General features: G+C 34.5%; 1 protein-coding gene across 1 annotated transcript; it reads right to left on the bottom strand.

The window, feature by feature from the left end:
- Nucleotides 1–2103: 2103 nt before the first annotated feature.
- On the bottom strand, nt 2104–20015 carry LOC104157118 (protein diaphanous homolog 3-like; the record flags this gene model as incomplete). Its single annotated transcript, XM_009698015.1, has 7 exons — nt 2104–2209; nt 2642–2778; nt 3151–3220; nt 3304–3378; nt 8910–9040; nt 14200–14304; nt 19842–20015. Coding segments are annotated over 7 exons (798 nt in total), but the record flags the coding sequence as incomplete, so codon positions are not given.
- Nucleotides 20016–20842: the final 827 nt, after the last annotated feature.

Here is a 20842-nt window from a genome sequence, read left to right as displayed (position 1 = left end):
ATAATGATTCTATGATTCTATGGTTCTAAGAAAGCTTCTCAACCAATACAAAGAGACACTGAACTACCTTTATTCAACATTAAAACTCATTTCTGCATTTGGACTTTTTTTAGTGCTTTGACTGACTATATTCATGAATAAAATTTTCTTTACACAGATTATATATAATTTTTTACCTTATTATGATAAAACAATAGAAATAATAGAAAAATCATCACACTTTTCATATTTCTGTTTTTCAGGTTGATCAAAAAACAACAAAATTTTTTACTTCTATCATGATCCAATATCAAAGCAAACCAAGCACCTAAAACAAGTAAAACAAGGGGGACTAAAAACATTCAAACAACAAAAAGCCCCAGATGGAGTGATCCAAATGTTATCTTGTCCTGAAAGTCTGACATGTCCAAGCTTGCATGCCTACTATCTCAAGGATGCTAAAATATGGAGAAAGAAAAAAAAGTCATACTGAATAGGAACTTGCTAACTGAGTATCATTCACCTTGAAATCTAAATGAAACAGAGACTCCGGAGAAGAACAGAAATATATGAGATCATACATTTAAATTTAATACTGAAAAACTGCAATGATTCTTGCAAAAATACATAAGGTAAGGATCTGCTACTACAAGAAATTTATGTCCAATCTGGAAAACACAGACTCAAAAGCCTTGGAAAACAGGGAATTTGTTGTCTTACCGTCTACACTCTCCTTCTGCAGTCCCTTTCCAGTCCCATTACAACTGGAGCTCAAAGCCTTTTCTCTCTCTCCTTGCCAATCTTAACTGTAGGCTGAGCCTTACACAAAAGCCCCCAGCCACTGCTCAAAGAAAAAAATTTATTACTCTAGAGTTCTCCTGACAGTCTCTTTCCAGCCTCACTCCAGCCTTGCCAACATAAGTTCTTAGAGGCAATTACTATGCTTTTCAATACATCCACTAAATATACAAATCGGGGCGGGGGGGGAGATGAGACAAATGTTTCTGCACTAAGCCAGAATCAACATCTTCTATATGAAGGCAATACCAACCTGAAACACTCTGAAAAAAACCCCAACAATTAAACGTAAGACCAAACAAAATATTCTACATTTCCCACCAATAAAAATTATTTCGAGGGGGAGAGCCTACTTGACCGTGAAGTTGGCTTAGAAATCTTCAAGGTTGAAGCAAAGGAAGGAATCAGAGAATCCATAAATTCTTCAATTTGGTTTTTATTAAAAATTTTTTAACTGAGTGTAATAAATCCATGCTGAGATTAACAAACATTTAGAAGATTAAAAAAAAAGATTTGAATTAGAGAATCTTCCTTCCCTCAGTTATCATCTCACCTGGCAAAGCAGATCATGGCTATGTATTCTTACTGCCAGAAAACCAAGCTGTAATTCAAAGCTGAATTTGTCCTATCACAGTAACTGATTCCTGCTATGGCTATGACAGCAAGATTTAAAGAAAAGAGGAAGAAAAAAATAATTTTTGCTATTAGGTCTCTTGCTCAGGACAGAGAACACGGAGATACGTACACACTACAACAAAAAAAAAAAAAAAAGAAGCAGAAAGCAACCATCTCTCTGCGTCTTTCTGCAGTAACTCTATATTCAGCTGAAGCAAACTGGAAATTGAAAATAAGGTGAAAGATTTCTTTCCTCAGACTTCCAAGTGCAATTTTATGCAATCATAAAGTAGGCATGAGGGACAGATTTCCTGCCAATTTAAACTTTAATTATAATAAGCATTTGCCTAAAAACTTGCTTTTTTACTATTATTAATCTTTACATTTCAGCAAATATGACCAGAAGTGAGATAATCTTTTTGTATCTGATATAATACTCATGCTTTATTTTAAAACGCAGTATAAATTTAACTCCCAAAGCCTGTAAGATTTGGGTGAATAGAAATCAACAAATTAACCTGCAACACCCCTGTGTTTCTCAATGCTGAATCTTCCCACAATTCTAAAAGATAATATTATAAACAAAATTCAAAAATTTGACTCTTATTTGAAACAGTATCCCTCCTCCTTTTTATTGTAATGACTTGTTCAATATAAAAAAATAATTTTATTTTTACTTGTTGCAGAGGTTTGTGAAAAGAATTAGCTTACTTGCAGCTGAACCGAGTTATCCTGAAGACCTTCTACAATAGGAGAGAATCTATCAACATTCCTTTCCTCTGCTGCTGCTGTTACAGCTTCCAAAATTTTTTCAAGGCTGAAGGAAAGAAAAGCACTTAAATCAGGAGAGATATTTAACCTTGCAGTTCATTTGTTATCTGAAGAGCCATGTTGCCAAAGTATTCACCTTCCTGGATTTCTTGTGGCATCTAGGAGGTTTAAGCATTACTTGTTTCCTTTGGAGACTTTTGTAGCCAAAGAATGACTTACTGGATTACAATGATATCTTAAGATATCTTAGAAGTAATGTTAAAAAATTTTAAGTGAAAGAATGGCTGCATAACTATTTCCATCTAGCCAGTACATCCACATGTCAAAATCACAGACAAAGGTATTCTGAAAACTGACAATATAGTACAGATACTACTTTCAAACCCAAGTTGTAAATTTTAGCATTCCGTTCAAGTATAACTATAATTTTGGATACCATAAAATTACCTTACTATTTCTGGCTAAATACAGTACTTACATGTTTTCCTCTCCAACAATGCACATTGCAGAAAGCAGTTTAACTATATCTGTCATCATGCTTGTTTGCCTGGGATCAATTGCTTTGATCAGCAACAAAAGGCTCCTCTCTTCTCCCAAAATTCTTTCCAATCCATACTAAACAATAGAAGAACAGTTGTAAGAAGAGTTGGAGGAATTCCAAATGACTGTATTGAATATCTAGTAAAAGACAGCGACAGTTCCCTCAAGTAAATATTTCAAATGACATTTAAGTCTGTCAAATACTTACTCAAAAAAATTAAATGAGAAAAGTCAAAAATGGGTCACTTATTCTGTAATAAGGGCATACAACAGCACCAAAAGTTTACACTATTCTCCAAGTATATTTCCACAGAGAGGAAGTGGCAGTAGAGAGAACTTCAAACCACAGCTGACCAACACACTGCACAGGCTTATACCCACTGATCATGTACATTATCTGATTGAACTGTAGCAATTTAGATTTCCAGATTAAATAAAATCCCATACCTTATTATTCATGAAGGCTCTCAAACACTGTATAACCTTATGCTGACTCCTCTTCACAACTTTGTCCTGGCTGAATAAATAAAAAATCTGGTGTAATTAAATGTTGTTCACATATTAAGAAAAGCTGGCAATTTTATATTAAATCATCCTTACTTTTTTGTCTCAACCAATCTTTCCAAAACATCCAACAGCAGCCCCAGACCTTCTCGGCCAAAGTTTTCAACCCAGCTAGGGAGAAAGAAAAAAGACATTTAAAAAAATTGCATTTCAAAGACTAATTAACAATGAATGAAAATTGTCAGCATAAATACAAGCAGTATAACTGGACTATTTTAAAACGCAAAATTAACTCTTTACTTAACAGAAGATCAAGAGGCTCTCCATTCACTCATTGACGCAATTAGATAACCATAAACTAAAAAAGATTTAAAAATTACAGTAGCCATTAAATTTAGTAATTTTAATTTTTAAATTAACAATTATACATTCTTTGGCACAGAACTGTAATTAAAAAACCCTTGCAAGGGAAAGGAAGAAAAACAATAAATTTCTACCAGACACTGTTCTAGGGTCTCCTGGAAAGGTCAGTATCTAACCATAAGTGTCACAGAAGGAAGGAAAAGCCTAAAGGAACTACAGAAGTGGCTGCCTGTGACATTAATCCATAGGAACATCTCCAAGCAAACACAACAAAAAATTAAGATTTCAGCTATTGCCAAAGCTATCTTTTGGTGAGGTTAAACCTCAGTATGTTGTTTTTACATGACAGATCTGCTTCACAGTCCTGTTTACTATTGCTCAAAACTGCTTGATATCAAATATAAGTAACTGCATGACCGACAGCAGTACTGCAGCCATCTCTTTGATAGTAGCTGTTGGTCTTGCAGAAACTATGATGTTTCGTCAATTACCTAAACCCTAAAGTTCATGGACAACACTGTCATTCATAGTCATAACAGAAGGAATATTTTGCTCCTTAGACTTCGTTGTCTGTGTAAGGCACAGATATTTTAAACTCCAAACTTCCAACAAAATCCCACTGGAGGAAGAAGTTGGCTGCAGAGGCAACAAATATACATATACAGCAGAGAAATTGTAGAGACTATTTGCTCAGGAAATTCCTTTCATAAAGAGTGAAATTATAATATTCAATTATGGAATGAATTCACAAGTACTTCAATACTCTTTCCGTAAGAGGTAGGAATGGTTCCTGACACCTTTAGTCAACTTTCCATGCTACTGCATGGACAAGTCCTTTGACCTCTTATTACTGTCTTTGGCCAACAAGACAGAAAATTATTTCATAATGGGTATCTCTTCCATACATTTCCCCATTTTTAAATTAGCATATTACTTTTATCTATTAACTGATTACAAAATCATCTCTCTTTAGAACAGATATAGTTAGCATGATAAGTATGTAATACTTTTCACCATCTTCATCATCAAAACATGGATTCTACTGTGGGTGTGGTACCAATATTTTCTGCGCATTCTTTAAATTATTACTTAAAAAAAGCTTAACCTGAGGAAATCTCTTGTCATGTATTAACAAAATAAAGTCTTTTATGTAAAAAGGAAGCATCCATTCTGAACATCAGAAGTTCAACATCAAGATGTTAATCAGAATTAGTAAAAAAATTACAACGTTCACTTTACTTGTATTATAGCCTCTCCATTGTTTTCTCTGCTTTGTCTATTTACACAGCATCGTAAACATTGAGGAAAATTTATTTATCACCACTTTTGATTAGTAACCAGAATATTTAGATACTCCTATAATAGTAGGATCTTACTAGTGACAAGTAATAAGCTATTCTGTTGGAAATAACACAAGGGAGATGCAATAGCTCTTTTGAAATGCATAGTATTTCCAGTTCCATCATAGGATGGGATTAAACAGTTCTTCATAACCGCTAGATACAGAACTGTAATGGACTTAAATTATAGGAAGAGAAAAACAGATCAGATGTTTTTACATGTTTTTCCCCTAAAAGTAAATATATATGAAAATAGATTTTCTCCTTCCTGGATGGGTGTCGTTCTGAAACAGATTAGGCAAATAACTGTCAATTGGTTTTGGTATAACTGGCCACATGTGACCTAAAGATGATCCTACTAGACATTTCTTAGCACTTTTTGTATTAGAATTGTGCGCAACCACTTTGTCATACATCCAGCAACTGAAGATGCTGAGAATGATCAAGTGCCTAAAATACTGTTGCATTATTACTGCCCTTTCCTCTGCCTCCACAAAAGAACAAAGACTACTTAAACTACCCAGAGCAAACACTCAGCTTTTTGGCAGTCTGACAAAACACCAAGCTATCAGTGCCCTTATTTTCAATTTATTAAAAATGTCTTCTCAATGAAAAGAGCTAAAGCTGTTGCAACAATTATCCAAAAGAAGAAGAAATAGTTGTAGATAACTATTTATCTGTAATACTACATACAGGTAGATCACTGAACCACTTTTGATGAATTGTGTTGGCAACTGTGAGGTAAAAACACCCCCATTTATTCACCTGAAGAATAGTGACCAAGATCAGTGGATACATTTTCCTTTTGACGCTTTCTTTTTATATTGATGGAAAATAATTACTTTTTTCAGTAAGCCATAGATTTCAACACATTTTTCTAAGTACTAGGATCAAACTACTCTATATCACTTGATTCAGATTTTCTCTATAAACTAAAAATATATTCTACAAAAATTATTAACTGAAAACAATGTTGTAGAACTAGTTCTTGCGTGAGAAACTGAAATGTCAACAAGATTAAAAAGTTAAGTTGATTAAAACATAGTAATTGGAAAAACAGAAAAGAAACCCCACTAAATTATATATTGTCAAAAAGATGACAGCCCACAAATGTGAAGATTGTCAGGCTAGATCAAATCTAAATTTAATTCTCATCCTGTTAAAAAAAGCACAAATTTATTCTTGGGCATGGTACATGCACAAAATAAAACCCCAAAGTTTCATCAGTTATTTATCATTGTCCATATCATACGAAGCTGGAATTAAAAATAATCATGCATTTATAGCAGTTGGACTGGAGTTCAGTATTTATGTGTCAAAACAAGTTCTTACTCAAAGATCTGGCTGCTGGTAGGAAAATCAAGGTCACCAATATCTGCATCCAATGAATATCAACTGTTGCTACTCACAAGAAAGAAGGGGATGTGGTTTACATCACAAATTTTTAGTATGAAGAACAGTGTGCTGCTGTTACATTTCTGCTATTTTTGTATATAAGCCCTAAAGAAGAACTTAGGTTTTTATGAAGGCTATTTTAAAATGCTCTGTTTAAGCCCAGTGAGGTCTATCTTAACAGTCTTTTTCAGCACTTCTCAATACACCAGAAGGCTGTTTCAGAACCCGTATGTTCTATTGGTTGTGATCCTTCTTTTGGTTTGTAGACTAAAATGCATTCATGGACAAGTAGTAGAGATTTTTTTTTTTATGGAACTACCACCTACTTAAATAACTCTTCTCTGGTGTTTTTGCCAGCCACAGTCATTTTCCTTCCAATTCAAACATCTCAAACTCAGACCTATTCTCAGGCCATACATCCATTAACTTAATTATGAGTTTCACTCCAATCCAAGCATTAGAGTTCTTTTATGTCCTCTTACATTCTGCTTAATGTTTCAAATTGACCATAATTTATTAAAATTTAACTTCAAGTTAGTACTTAAAATTCAACTGTCAAATTTTCTATTTGCCATAGTTGATATTTGACTGAACAAAGTTAAAGCTGCTGCTGCAATCTAGAACTATTTGTACCAATAAGTTAAAGAAACTAATCTCTCAAAAGTATCAATGCAATACTTTATCAACAATGCATCATACCCTTCTAGCACGTTTTGAAGGATTGACATGAAACACACTAAGCTTATGAAAATGAAAACATTTGTTTTTTCCATTTCTCCATGCACAAAAGCACTTGCTCTTTTTCCCTGTACTCCTAACATATATCTACAGATTTTTAACTTTCCTTACTTAAAGTGAAGTGTCTGTGGAAAACCTACTTAGTCCAAAATTTCATAATATTTAGTTGCTGTAAAACTTCTAAGTTTCTGTACTTTGTTCTTCCAGATAATACTGATCACCAGACTTTTGGTATTGAGCAGATGCTCTACTACAACATCATAGTCCAAGTACAGACCAACATTGTTCTTTCATAGTTGGCCTCCACATTCCTTATTCTGATATCATTTCTCCATCTTTCTCACCCCTTCGTGTCCTATCACATTGTACTGTGCTGTCAGGCAGACCTAGCACCTCTCCAAGATCATGGTTTTTCATTTGTTTTGACTTCGTTTTGGTTTTTTGGGGGTTTTTTTTTGGTTTTTTTTGTTTTTTTTGTGTGTGTGGTTTTGTTTGTTTGGTTTGGTTTTGGGTTTTGGGGTTTTTTTGGGGGGGAGGGGGATTAACTTTTCTCTTAGTGTGTGGGAAAGGGGTAGCAAAGGGGATCACATACAAAAAGACAAAACTATCCAGTCATATCAATAACAGAGAGGAGAGGTTGCTCTAAATTTCAGTTGTCACACATTTACACATTTCATACATTTTACGTCTCTATTTCCAGACACATACTAACAAGCAAAGTTTCCTTTGTTAAATTAATGTAAGTGTAAATAATAAAAAAAAAAAGTCTCTATGGTTGTGAGTTGTTATTTTTTTCTTAAATAAAGAAGGAGAAGCAATACTATATCTAAAACTAGCTTCACATTCATGAAGGAAGTATATCTTCTGTAAAATCCTCTGTCAGAAGAACTCAGGTTAATGTAAAGCATGTGAACCATTATATATTCTAAATAAGACAATCCAATTAAAAAATAAATTAATAGAAGGAAAGAAGCAAACACCCATAAGGAAGACCCACATCAACAACTCTGCCAAGCCAGATGCAGAAAGAAGAAAGTTGTCTAATCCTTTTTTAATCACGCCCCATCATAAGCACCCCCAACATTTCATTTGCAGTATTTTGAACTAAACCCAAAACAGTTTCCCAAAATCATGTGTTCAACCATTGGTTTAAATAGGAGCTCTAAAACAAAAGGTTGTAAATAGAGTAGAATAGAAAAAAATATAATTTAATAAAATAAAGCCAGCATCCACAAATCAAGCTGTACGGATCAAACAGAAATTAGAGACTGATACCAGTGTTAGAGTTATGTTTACTGAAGAGTTAGCCTTTTTTAAAAAAAAGCACAGGTAAACTAACTTTGGCCTCTCTTCTGTACAGCTAAACCCCACAGATACAGCAGAAATTACTAGAAGGCAGCAAGGAAGAAAGACTAAAGTACACTGGACAGAAGGAGGAGCATACAATTAAAATATGTATGCTTTCTGGCTAGTAAAATTACACCAAAGTGCCTATCTCCAATTACTGATCACCCTGACAAAGCAAGTTAAAAGATTAAAAAGTTAAGAGAATATTTCAAAAATAAAAATGAAAAAATAAACTTTTGACTATTTAGCGCTAGAAACAAAGTGAACTGCTCTGTACTACATTTCTTTAACATTATCTTAGCATTACCTTGTACAGATCAGCAAATTCTACTGAAAAATAGATCTACAGAAGATATATAATCAATGAAAAAAAGAGAAAAAAGGTATAATCATTCACTAATGCATACACACTTATTAACTGGAAAACCTTGAAACATGCACATCTACAGCTCCATTAATTTTAATCCATTAAGAAATAAGAATATGATTAATCTTTGTAATATGTGTTCATGATGTTACCTGACAGGATTACTAGTCAAGGACACACGGAGAGATTCTAAGCAAGTGACCAGTCTTTCATCTGTCGACCCAGATTTTAATTCCTGAATAAATTCTTGGGGTGAAATCTTCCGACTATTCTTGAGACTTCCCTGAAATACAGAAAACATATTCATTTTTTATTTGGCACATACAGAACTTGAATAGATTACGAATGGCTAACCTTCATTTCTGTTCCTTGAAAAAAAAGATATAATTTAGTCCCAAACCTGTAATTCTTTGTTGTCCACAACAGACAAAAAAACCCCAAACCATAACAATAAATGCTCCAACAGACAAAAAGAAACTCAGTGTTTTCAGCTTTCTTTCATGGTCTGTGTTTGCTTCATAACCACATACTTCTCAAGTCAGAAAGGCCCTACAGCAAGGGAACTTACTTTAACCTCTTCAGATATTCTCTGGGTCCAAGAGTTTAACAGACTGCATTTGTAATGTCAGGAACAGAACACCACCTCCTCAAAAAACATCTAGTTGGCAAACTTATTCCATAAACAATTTACACTTCTCACCAAGATGGTGTACCTGCTTGCACTTTCATAGGGCAAGAAAGCGCAGCTCCCCTACAGCTTTGACACAGCTATACCCAAAGAGGAATGAAAAAACAACTGGAGAGTCTCCAAGCCAAATGCAGAAGATCCTAAACAAAACAAAAAAGGATTCATTACATTAAGAACTAAGTATCAGACTTGATAAAGCATGGAAGGTAAAAGCTACTACACCATCAGTTGCCCAAACTCACTGGCTAAGGGGAACTGGTGACAAGGGTTTCTGCCTGGTTATTCAAGAGCTTATATAGTGAGCACATCCGTCCTGTTAAAATAATCCCCAAACATTTTAAGATTAGACAATATTCCCCTGAGGCACAATCAGGGGAATTTTAGTTACAGGGGATCAGGGCCACGCCTGTATGCACATGCAGCACATGTAGTTTCCCGCGCAATCCTAGACCTTTCCAGCTGTTCTCTGCATAGATGAGATAAGGGACTGACTAGAAACAAGATGGCCAAACTCCTAGCAGCCTTCCTGACAAAGTATTTAACTAAATGTTACAGGAGGTCTCCAGTTGGAAATTTCAAAAAATCCCAGAAATTCTCCTGGCAGCATCCCCTGCTGTGCATAGACTAGTTGATAAGCACTACTTGTATGCCTGAGCATATGGATTAATATCCTGGGTGGAAAATCTGTCATTTCCAGTGACTTCCCCCAGCAGTTCCTGCTGTAAAAATTGACGAAGCTGGATATACTTTTAAATAGTTAGTAAAATTGCTCTCTCCTGATGCAGTCAAACAGTCATATAGGACAGTCATATGGACAAAACATATAGATAAGATGGTTAGAAGATGTTTTGGAAGTAATTTAATATAATCAATAGGTATGTGTGCAGTGGAAAGCTCACATGGGACAAGAGCCCAGCCAGACTTTAAGAATTCACTAGAATGACATTTTAGAGAGTCTCATCTGATCCATCTGAAGACAGTGTCAGAAGCAATGGAGACTCACACCAACATCGAGACAGTAAATAGTCATCCAATTTCAGACACAGTTCCCCACCTGAACATTACCCTATGCAAAAGATGCCAATCAACTGTGAAAGTCTGTACAACATACCCACAGTACCAAGTACCACTTATTCATAGTTATGCCAAGGTTCTGCAACGTAATAAGAACATGATACATCTGCCAGTGCTTAAATAAAATGAGAGCTGCATTTGGTACCGATTGTGAAACTGATTATATTAGCTATATTTCAGCATGGGAAAAGCTGCTTAAGTTCAAAATGCTCGAGCTAACTGAGAAACAGGAAATATCTTGAGGCATCAGTGCCTCTAGAAATTTAATTGCTCAACTGAAGAACAACTGGTCTGTGAGCAGATGCAGTATGAAGTCAGCATTAATTAATTCAGTTAAAACATTACAAGGGAGCAAGCTGCACAACCAAAACGAAATCTTGTGAAGAAAACTCACTTTAAAAACCGAGTCTGTGTGTGTTCAACATACAGAACAGCAAAACTTATGGTAGAGTAACATTATAGCAATGCTGCTTTTATTTCCACTTGAGTATTAACTCCATAACATGGAAACTGATTTTTAAAACTTTTCTGGGCTGGAATATCTTTGTATATGTTTATATAGCACTTTAAAATGTGACACTGTTTCTAACCTCAAATAATCATAATATATACAACCAGCTACAAAAACACGGAAGATACATTGGACATAACAATCTCTAACAACAAACAGAACCACACTGCTTTTGGTAGATGAGAATTCACATTACCATAATAGCCTTTAAACACAACTGTTGTTCCTTTCTCCAACTGTTTCCTATCAAATAAGACATGACACCACAGCAGACAGAAATTTCATTCAAGATTTCCAAGACATGATGGTTTAAACAACATGTGATATACATCTCTAAGATGATGTTTTTAAGGGAAGAAATAAGACTTCATCTAAACACTATACGTTACAAGAAAAGAAGAAAGTACTAGCAGAATACTGAAGTACTTGAACAGAATTCTTCCAAGCATACAATTTTTGCTGTCATTCAAATTTTCAGTAAGTACTACTAGTATCCCAAACCCCAAGACTGTTTATTCTTAGCAATTCTTCTACAGAGAGCCATTGAACACGTTATGAAGAGCGATGTAACAGCATACTTAGACAAATATACACAGACATATATACAGAGGTATGCTTCTAGCCAACTGTTTAAAAAATCTCTAAGCAAAGTGGAGTGAAATGAATGAGTATTGGACAATGCATGTCAGTAGAACTCTGGTTACTTTTAAGTAACTTTGAGTCCTTAAGTGACGGATTCATTCTAAACATCTCACACATACACAGAGGTAGGTTACAGTATTCTATACATAAAGAAGTTCCTGAGCACAGCGCCACCAAACCCAGCATAATTTCTAAATGCATCAGTAACAGAGATGTGCATTGTGAATACTGGAAAGTAGTGCATTTCTAAGAAACAGAAACCCTCATACTGAGGCCAATGGTGAAGCTTTGACTATAGTGGAGTCCACTTTGATCATCAGAGGCTGCTTCATTTTCAGTGATTCATTAGAAGTGCAGCCTCTGTTCTTCTACTGTAACAGTCTTTATAATGATTACTGCTTTAAATGAAACCTGCTCGGTACTCTCCATAGCAGTTGCAAATGAGGATATTTGTTCCAAAACAATACAGCTTAGTACCTGTCTCCTTAAAGTTTGAGAAGTATGAACTATCAAAATATGTTACTGCAGTATGACTCATAGAAGGAGAGACCTGAGATGGGATTAGTTGTACATAAAAGTCAGGAGCTCTATGGTGCTTCAGCTCTTCTGAAAAAGCACGACACTCATCAAGTCAAGGTATGCCAAAAATTTAGCCAAGTGCCGTGGGCATGCAGTGCACTACTCTCTCTAGACTGAGAAGGCACTCAGCACTCTAACAAACACACTTCAGGCATGAAAGAGCATGCCAGGAACAAAGAATTTGCAAGAGCAAGGGAAGGATTTTCCCATACCAGTACCTCCAGCACTAAGTTGAATTCATCTGCAGCACTACTGTATCAAATAGCTGAATCCATGCATTACAGAAACAGCTCCTCCCAGTTACACAACAGGCAAATGCCACTTCCAGTAAGGAGATAACAGTAGAAACTGAGTTCAGTAAAGACAAGTTTCCCCTGCATGAATTAGTCTTCAGCGACCTCCCACAGCAGAAAGGGGAATACATGGGCTGGCAGCAGAGGAGGGGAACAAAGGAAAAAATGCTGTTGGAGGCTTTATGAAAACATGCAAGACAACAGTGTGTGGGAACAAATCACTACCCTGGGGGAGGAAACAGACCTATCCTCTTCAATAGAGTATCTTGTATGGCTGCTTTGGGTACAGTGCAAGAAGCTCCATTGCTAAAAAACAAGTGTGATGACAATTAAAAAAAAAAAATGTTTATTGCAAATGGCATTCAAAGAAGGATCAATGAAACCTACTCTGCTATAGACTTCAGTTCTTTGCAAGTATTAAGTGCCAGGAAGTAAAAACATGAAAACCTTTCTCTTGAGTCTTATCATCATCATCAGGATTCTAAGATTCCAGCAACAGATGTGGCTGCAACAACTCTGTACAGCCAGCCATGTCCTATTATGACATTACTTTTTAGATCAAACTACTGAGGTCTTAGAATGCACGTGGAAGCTAGAGATGTCAATGACATAATAAACCTTCACATGCCATTTTGGGTTGAGAAACTTCAGGAATGTTGTTAGATTTACTAGCCTGAAGTTTCCTGATTTCCCATGAAATATCTCTAAGAAAGAAAAACAGGCTAGATCTCCTAATCCTCTGGTACTAAGGAACTTTCATGCTATAGAAGGACCAGTAGCTTTGATAAGCTCATCTTAAATAAAACAATCTCCAGACAGGCTGGTCCTGCACTAGGCATCTACCTTCCTAAAAGTGCTAAAGCATTACACTAATAAGGTACATCATTTAAAGTAGACAATAAAGTAAATAACTCATTTAAATTACTATATTTAATGTCTTCTTTTCTCAGTATTTAGTTGTAATTACATATGGGCAATTTTTACTGATATCTCCATATGCATGGAGCAGTGAGAGTCAGAGTCAAATAAATGAATTTTAAAACAATCAAAAGGTCTGAGGACAATATTAGCACTGCAGGATTTAGCACTAGAGTCTGTCCCCACTTTGCAAAACCTAAGTAGGTTTTCTTATGCCAATTTAATCCTTAAACTGCTCAGTACACAACTCCTTGCACTTCTCTAAAACAACCAGTAATTATCCCTGTAAGTAAAAAACAGACACTAATTGGGTTCACATGCAACACTTCTGTTATCAACTATTACACAGCATCACAACATGAATTCCGTACTGAAGTCAAGGATGAAAAAGACTAATCAGTTGAGGAATTCTCTTTAAACAGTGCTAGGAAAAAAAAAAAAAAAAAGGTTCACATCAAACTTTTCCGAGTTTTCTGCAGAATCTTTCCATCTCCACTACAGCAATACCTTTACCAAAAAGAAATGCTGTTCTGTGTACAGAAGATACATCTCATGAACACACGAATATCTTTCATTGCGGCTTGTAAAATGAGATAGTGCCCTTTAAAAATGTTTGTGTCTATGAGAAATAAAAGTTAGTGAAAAGAATGTAACCTGCATGCACTGCTTTTTCTCTCCAATAGGACATAATGTAAACATTAAGTCATTTTTGGTGTACTTCAGAGAAATTTACTTACAGACTTGGAAGCAGTGGTAATATATTGCATCACCATTTCTTTTTTGGTATTAAAATCCTTTTCTCTCAATGGCATCTTCTTGTCTTCATTTAAATTCATATCTTCCTAGAATGGGAGAAAACAAAGAAAAAAAAAATTTAAATGTCATCCAGCAACACAGTTGTTCAACTATAAGAGACTGATTTAAAAAAATAAAGACATAAAAATATGGACATGAGCAATTGAAAGCTGTTATACAAACAATTCTTCATAAGTTAGATGCTACTCAAAACCATAAAAATTTTTATTCATCTTCCCTAGCAACTCAGACTAAAAATAAAAAGAAAAAAAAAGCAACAAAAAACAACCCAGTCAATTATGCCAGGATAAACAAGAACATCACAACCATTACCAGCATAATCTCTTCTTAGAAATCACCTAGTTTCACAAACACACACATGTACTAAACTACAGCATTATTTAACACTTCCTAAAACATTTATAAATGTACTTAAACCAGTCTCTTGGAAAGATCTTTAGAAAGATATGTCCATTTGTTCTATAATTCTGTTCTTCAGTTCCCAAATTCTTAATCCTGAGCATTAAAATCTGCTTTGCACTGGGAGTAGTTCACAAAATAATATTCACCTTTGTAATAGGTAAGGCCCAGATTCTTGACGATTTTATCACTAAATCAACTCCTTCAACTGTTATCAAAATTCCATCAATTCATTCATTCCAACATAAACCCAGAGGTCAAAAAGAGTAGATGCAGGACTACATTTAAAGCCACACAGCAGCTATTCATTGACATTTCTGACACAGGGACTTCTGTTCCAGCCTAGAAATGCACTGATTGGTGTAATCAGTCCCACATCTGTGAAAAATGACATTTCCTATCAAGCTGCAGGTAATAAAAAAAAGGCTTTAAGAAATTATTTACACGCACACACACACATACGAGCACACACAGCATTACTATGGTCACCCAAGCTTAGCAAGAATTACTGTAGTTATTTTCAGCTGAGACTCACGAGGTGAATCCTGACCAGCTTTGGCAGGAGCAATGCTACAAAATCAGTGTGTGACCATCTTGATATCAAAGCTATTTCACCTAGTCAGAAATCAAAGACAAACAGCAAGCAAACTCATAACCTTAGAATTTTAAGACAAAAAAACCTAAAGATCAAAATTTTATACCACACTGAAACTTAAGTTTCCTTGTCTTTTGCTAGTTTTCATATTGAATAAGATAGAATCAAGCACAGTTCCTAGAAACATTTAGAGTTTTGAACAAAACCGAGATATGAGAAGACATTCCAGAAAATGTTTGACCTCTTAAGTTGAACTTCTTCAAAGTATAATTAGGGCAATTTTGTGTAGATTCTGGATTTTTTTCCCCCCACAAATGTTACTGTTTCCTTTCCTTAAGGACTATAAAAAGTTCCTCACTTCAGTCTAGTATGCATTTAAATTATTACTTGTTATTTATTAAATTAGTATTTTGATTATTTATTTGATACTATATAGTGTATTTATAATATCATATTTGTATAATTGATTTTATATATACAATATATTATTATTTGATATTTTTAGCATCAAATAAATACAGACTGCATGTTGTAGAAAGTTCTCTCAATATATTAAAGCAATAATAATATAGTGTTTTGCCTCCTTGACAGGTAGCTTCCAGACTGGTGTTACTTGCTACAAATGAAAGTAAATGCAACACAACGTTGCCTAAACAAGCCGGAAGAAAGGAGGCCACACATACTTCGATCTTTTCTCATAGTTCTGTTATTCAAAATATTGCATTCTTTTGATCAAAAAATTCATAGAGAAATTATTTGCTTATGCCCAAACCAAAATTCTAGCAGTGCATAAGGACAGACATATTCCTGAATATTTTGCAAGTTGCCTTATACTAAATGAAATGTCAAGGGCATTATCTTGAAAAGGCATGCTGCATTTTCTAGCTGTTCTTGGATGAAAGCAAACAAGAAACTACTATGATTTGCTTAATGATGGGAAACCTGGTGTGATCTAAAAATGCTGCACAAACTCAAATATCCATACTAAAATAAAATAAAAAAAAAAACCAACACAAAACACCCACACACCACACCACAGGCTTAAATACACATACATTACAAACACTGATGGCATCATGCATTATATGCAAAGAGATCATTTACTTCCAAGACATATAAAAAAGTGGAAAATTTTTTTGTGTGTATACATCATTCGGAAAAAAAAGTGAAAGATACTCAAAGTTACCTGTCTCTATCAAAGATTTAAAAAGTCACTGTAGCTATTTTAAGATGAGGAAAACACATAAATCAACCACAAAAAGTAGTGTCTTTAGTATTTCAGAATCAAAAACCTAAAGTAACCATCTGCTCAAAGGAAGAGTATATGAAGGCTGTTAAGCATACTGCTAAGTGGTCAGGTGGAAACCTAAAAATTTAAACCAGTTACACAACAAATCAATCTAAATATTTTAATTTACTGGTCAACAGTTTAGCAGTTAATTACATAACTAGCCAGGACTTTTACAATTCATCAATGAATTCTGACATTGATATGTGGCTTTGGACATAAAGATTTGGGGACTTCTAAAAAGCATTTAAAATAAGAACAGATAAGGAAGTTCTTTTCAGTTTACTTTAAATATTTTTCAATAACAATTCTTTCAAAGCCAGAAAAATACTACAACTTTAAATTCTCAACAACTGCTCAAAAATCTTTACGTCCTAAGACAGGTCCTTAGCTTAAAAATGGGGGGGGGTCAAAATCAAGTCAGAATGCGAAAAATACTACAATGTTAGTACTCCCTCTAGCCTTTCATTTGTTATCTTATCTTGTTACAAGTATTTCTCATTTTATGTAATATTTACATTTCATTAATTAATTAAATACACAACATTTATGACTATTCTTATTACCAGGCAGCACTTCTGTTGAGATACGCACATGACAATCCATACTATAAATCACTAAAATCAAGTCTAGTTTGACATCACCAGATAAACTTGTTTTTTTCTGCAAGTTCCAATAAATGTCTTTGGACCACTGTACCTCAGGATTCCTTTCCATAGAGATATAATTGTATAGCAATACTGACTTCAAATGAAAATATACCTTACATGCATATTTAATACAAGTAGCTGTATTTTATTTAATACTTAAAATGTATTTTTTACAGTGTAATAACACTGAAACCAAAGTATTCTATTTTAAGTTTCACAAAAATATATGGCTAGGTTTTTCTCGATGTTTTCTAAGAGTTATCAAATCTTCATTACTTTACCTGCAATATGCCAGAGGTTTTTTTTTCATGAACAAAAAAAAAAAAAAAAAAAAAAAGGTTTTTACATTAGCCTATAGCTACTGCAAAGTTCATTCTTCTGTTTAAAGCAGTTTTGCACTTCTTTCAGACTTGCTCTTTTAAGTTTTCTGAAAAATAACTTCTGAATTTAAACAACAAAGAGAAAACAAAGCACTTGTGTTTTGTAACAGCAGGTTTATTTACAGGAGATATTCTGTCTCTGTAGTAAAAAGTAATTTCTTTGTTGTTGTTTTTCACAAATCAAACACCATTAAAGCAATTGATTTATACAGATTAGAAGTATTCAGCAGTACAAGGGGCACGTCAGATGTGGCTTAGTTTATAAAATACTTCAACCTCATTCTTTTATTTCTTTTTAAATCATTTAAAGTTATTGTACAGGGGAGCAATACCTCATTGGAAAATAAGAATAAGTCATTTCCCATGAATATTTTCCTAATAGCACTAACAAAATGAAAGGAGCTAAATGACAGTTAATTATTAGCTTTAATTGTCTGGTTTTACAAGTTCTTCCAAAATTTTTGCCATCAAAACCACACAGGGTGCCACTGCATAAAAGACTGGAAGAAGAAAGCTGTATGCATCCAGGAAAGCACAAAGTATAATGTAAAGCATTCAGTGAAATTTCAGAATTTAGAAACTGCTCCCTTCAGTACTAACCAATTGACTATTTTTATTTCGTGCAAAATTAGCTCTAAAAGCCTGGCTATGACATTAAAATTGTTCACTACTCCACCCCCACAAATCACTTAATTTGATCAGAACAGCAAACTAGAGACTACAATATATCATTAGCCATGTAATCTACTGAGACTAAACTAGCTTTATTCCAGTCCATTCAAGTGTGGATAATCTGAAGAATCCTTTCAGTATTACATGTTATAGCTAAAATAACACTGATAGTTTATCAGAGACAGTTTAAGTGCTTTGCTATTCCACAAAACTAGGAAAGCATTCAAATTATCCAGTATGTCATCATTACTTTAACATATTTTTGCAAAGTAGTTATAAAATTGGAATTAATTTCTTCAGGATCCATGCATAAAAGCATTTCTGTTTACCTAGACACACAGTAGTAGGTTTCTGAGGATTTATTGAAAGTTTCTGGGTTTTATGGTATAGTCTCAACTTCACACACTATCCTATACCAGAATCTCAGTGGGATGGTAGAGAAACACAACAAACATTTACATAGCGGGGAGGGGGGATGTGTGTGCAGGGAGACATACCTTTAAGTTTTATGAAAAGAACTCTCCTATTTCCTAACATTTGAGGAACTACCACTCACAGTGAAATTTCTTAACAAGCAAAATATCCTAGCCACTGAGGTATATCAAGAAAAATGAACCATGTGAGAACAAATACAGATACAGAAGTTGATAACACAGTAAATTAGTCCTTCCCTTCATCAACTTTACCATGAAAATCCTGAATCCTGTATGTCAGTCACAGCTCTCAACAGTTCTACAAAAGCATCTTCAAAACTAAACTAACATTATTGAGTAGTAGGAATTACAAATTCTATAAAGGTACTTCTCTCATAGCACATTTCATTTCCTCCACACGCCAGCCACTGGTAGTCTTTATGTATTTCAAGAGTTACTTGTTACCTGCTGCGAGGCAGAAAAAGAAATAATAATCTAGGTATCACTCCCCTTGTTAATGTCCTCTTGTGCTCTTCAGATTGCAGTCACTCTCTTCTCTTGTGGCCATTCCATGTTTAGTTTTCAATTGCCCAAAATGTCGTCATCATCATGATGACAAAAAGCCTCAGCCTATTGAGGTGGTACCAATGCCACATGATCTTTCCAGCAAGCAACTGCTCTTCTGTAGCACAGTAACTATGACAGCTAAGGAAGGAAGTAAATTTGAAACTGCATGTGCAACAAATGCTTCTTTGGAGGCAAGAATCTTAAGTCTTTTTTGTGCAAGACTGACATTGAATATAAGTTCAGAACAAAACCCTGTTGTGACATTAAAAGGCATAAAATCCCTTTGTAAAAGTTTCACGTTGTCTCAAAAGCAAGCAGGATTCCCCATTTCTTGTTCCTCCTCAAAATCTCTTGCATAGTCTCACTTCTAATAATCAGAAACCTTTAGTTCCCATTTTAAATATATTTGGAGCAAAATCTTGTTACAATAATTCAAGGACTTCATCCTATGAGAAACACCATAAAAACCACATAATTACAACTCCCAACAACAATATTAATAATTCAGGTAAAGATCAGAACACACACACAAAAGAAGGCTCCTCCTGTCAGCCATGTTGTCATCCTTTAAGTTAAAGAAATCAGCGTAAGACTCTTACCATCATTTTTTCAAACAGCGCTATGATTTCTCTTTCCGACAGGGGTTTTGGAGCAAAATCCTCTCCTTCCATAGGCATGGATGACCAATCTGTAGAATGTGACTGCTTCATACGTGGTAGAGGAGGTCTTTCCTTTTTACTTCCTGGAATTCTTATACTGGCAAATCTATCCAACTGAAAACAGAAGAGGTATAACATATCACATACTGTTTCCATTCCACGTAACCCTAACTAAGATGGGTATTCTTGGAAGCTAAACATCCTTATTTTTCTGTGGTAACTTGCCTGTTATTTAATTGTCTTCTTTTAAGGAGTTTTCTTAAAGATATGTATAACGTTCAGTTGCCTTCACATTTGAGTTAACAGACCAGAATCCCATTACATTATAGAGAAATCATGAAGAACATGAGAATTTTACAGAAAGTTTGGAGGAAGAGATACCTACAAAACCAATTTATGAAGAGTTCTTCCCAACCATTACACGTAGAATATAAAAAAAAGCAAGCTTATTTACTTTAAAAAGCATAGTTTTAAAATGGTTTTTGTTACACCGAAACAGCTGTACACCTGACATTGTAATAGAATATACAGATATGCAAAAAAACCTACTTTTTATTAAAAGACAAGTTAGCATAACTAAGACACTGTTCTATTTACTTTTTATTTGCACTATGTTATCCAAAACTTAGTGCCCTTCTGTGCTCCAATTATTTAGAAATTCATTTAGGAGAAGCATAAAAATCACGAGTTCCTTTAATAAAGCTAAGTAGGACACACTCATTGTTCTGTGAATAATCCTTAGGACTTATCACCAACATGAGACAATCGCTCTGACTTTATCCTTTCAAGAGCCACAAAAAAAACTTCTTTGGAAAAGTGGTTTCGGTTGTGGAGTTTTTTTACTCGTTAGATATTGATCAACTTTTCAATAAAGACTAAGTGAAATTTTAAACATTTTAATTGTTAGAGCTTGTATTTTTTAATGTATATGGGCAAGGACC

The sequence above is a fragment of the Cariama cristata genome, unplaced genomic scaffold (assembly GCF_000690535.1).
Source record: "Cariama cristata isolate BGI_N322 unplaced genomic scaffold, ASM69053v1 Scaffold41533, whole genome shotgun sequence".
Taxonomy (NCBI): domain Eukaryota; kingdom Metazoa; phylum Chordata; class Aves; order Cariamiformes; family Cariamidae; genus Cariama; species Cariama cristata.
The sequence above is the reverse complement of the archived record's forward strand: the minus strand, read 5'-3'. Positions and strand labels throughout refer to the sequence as shown.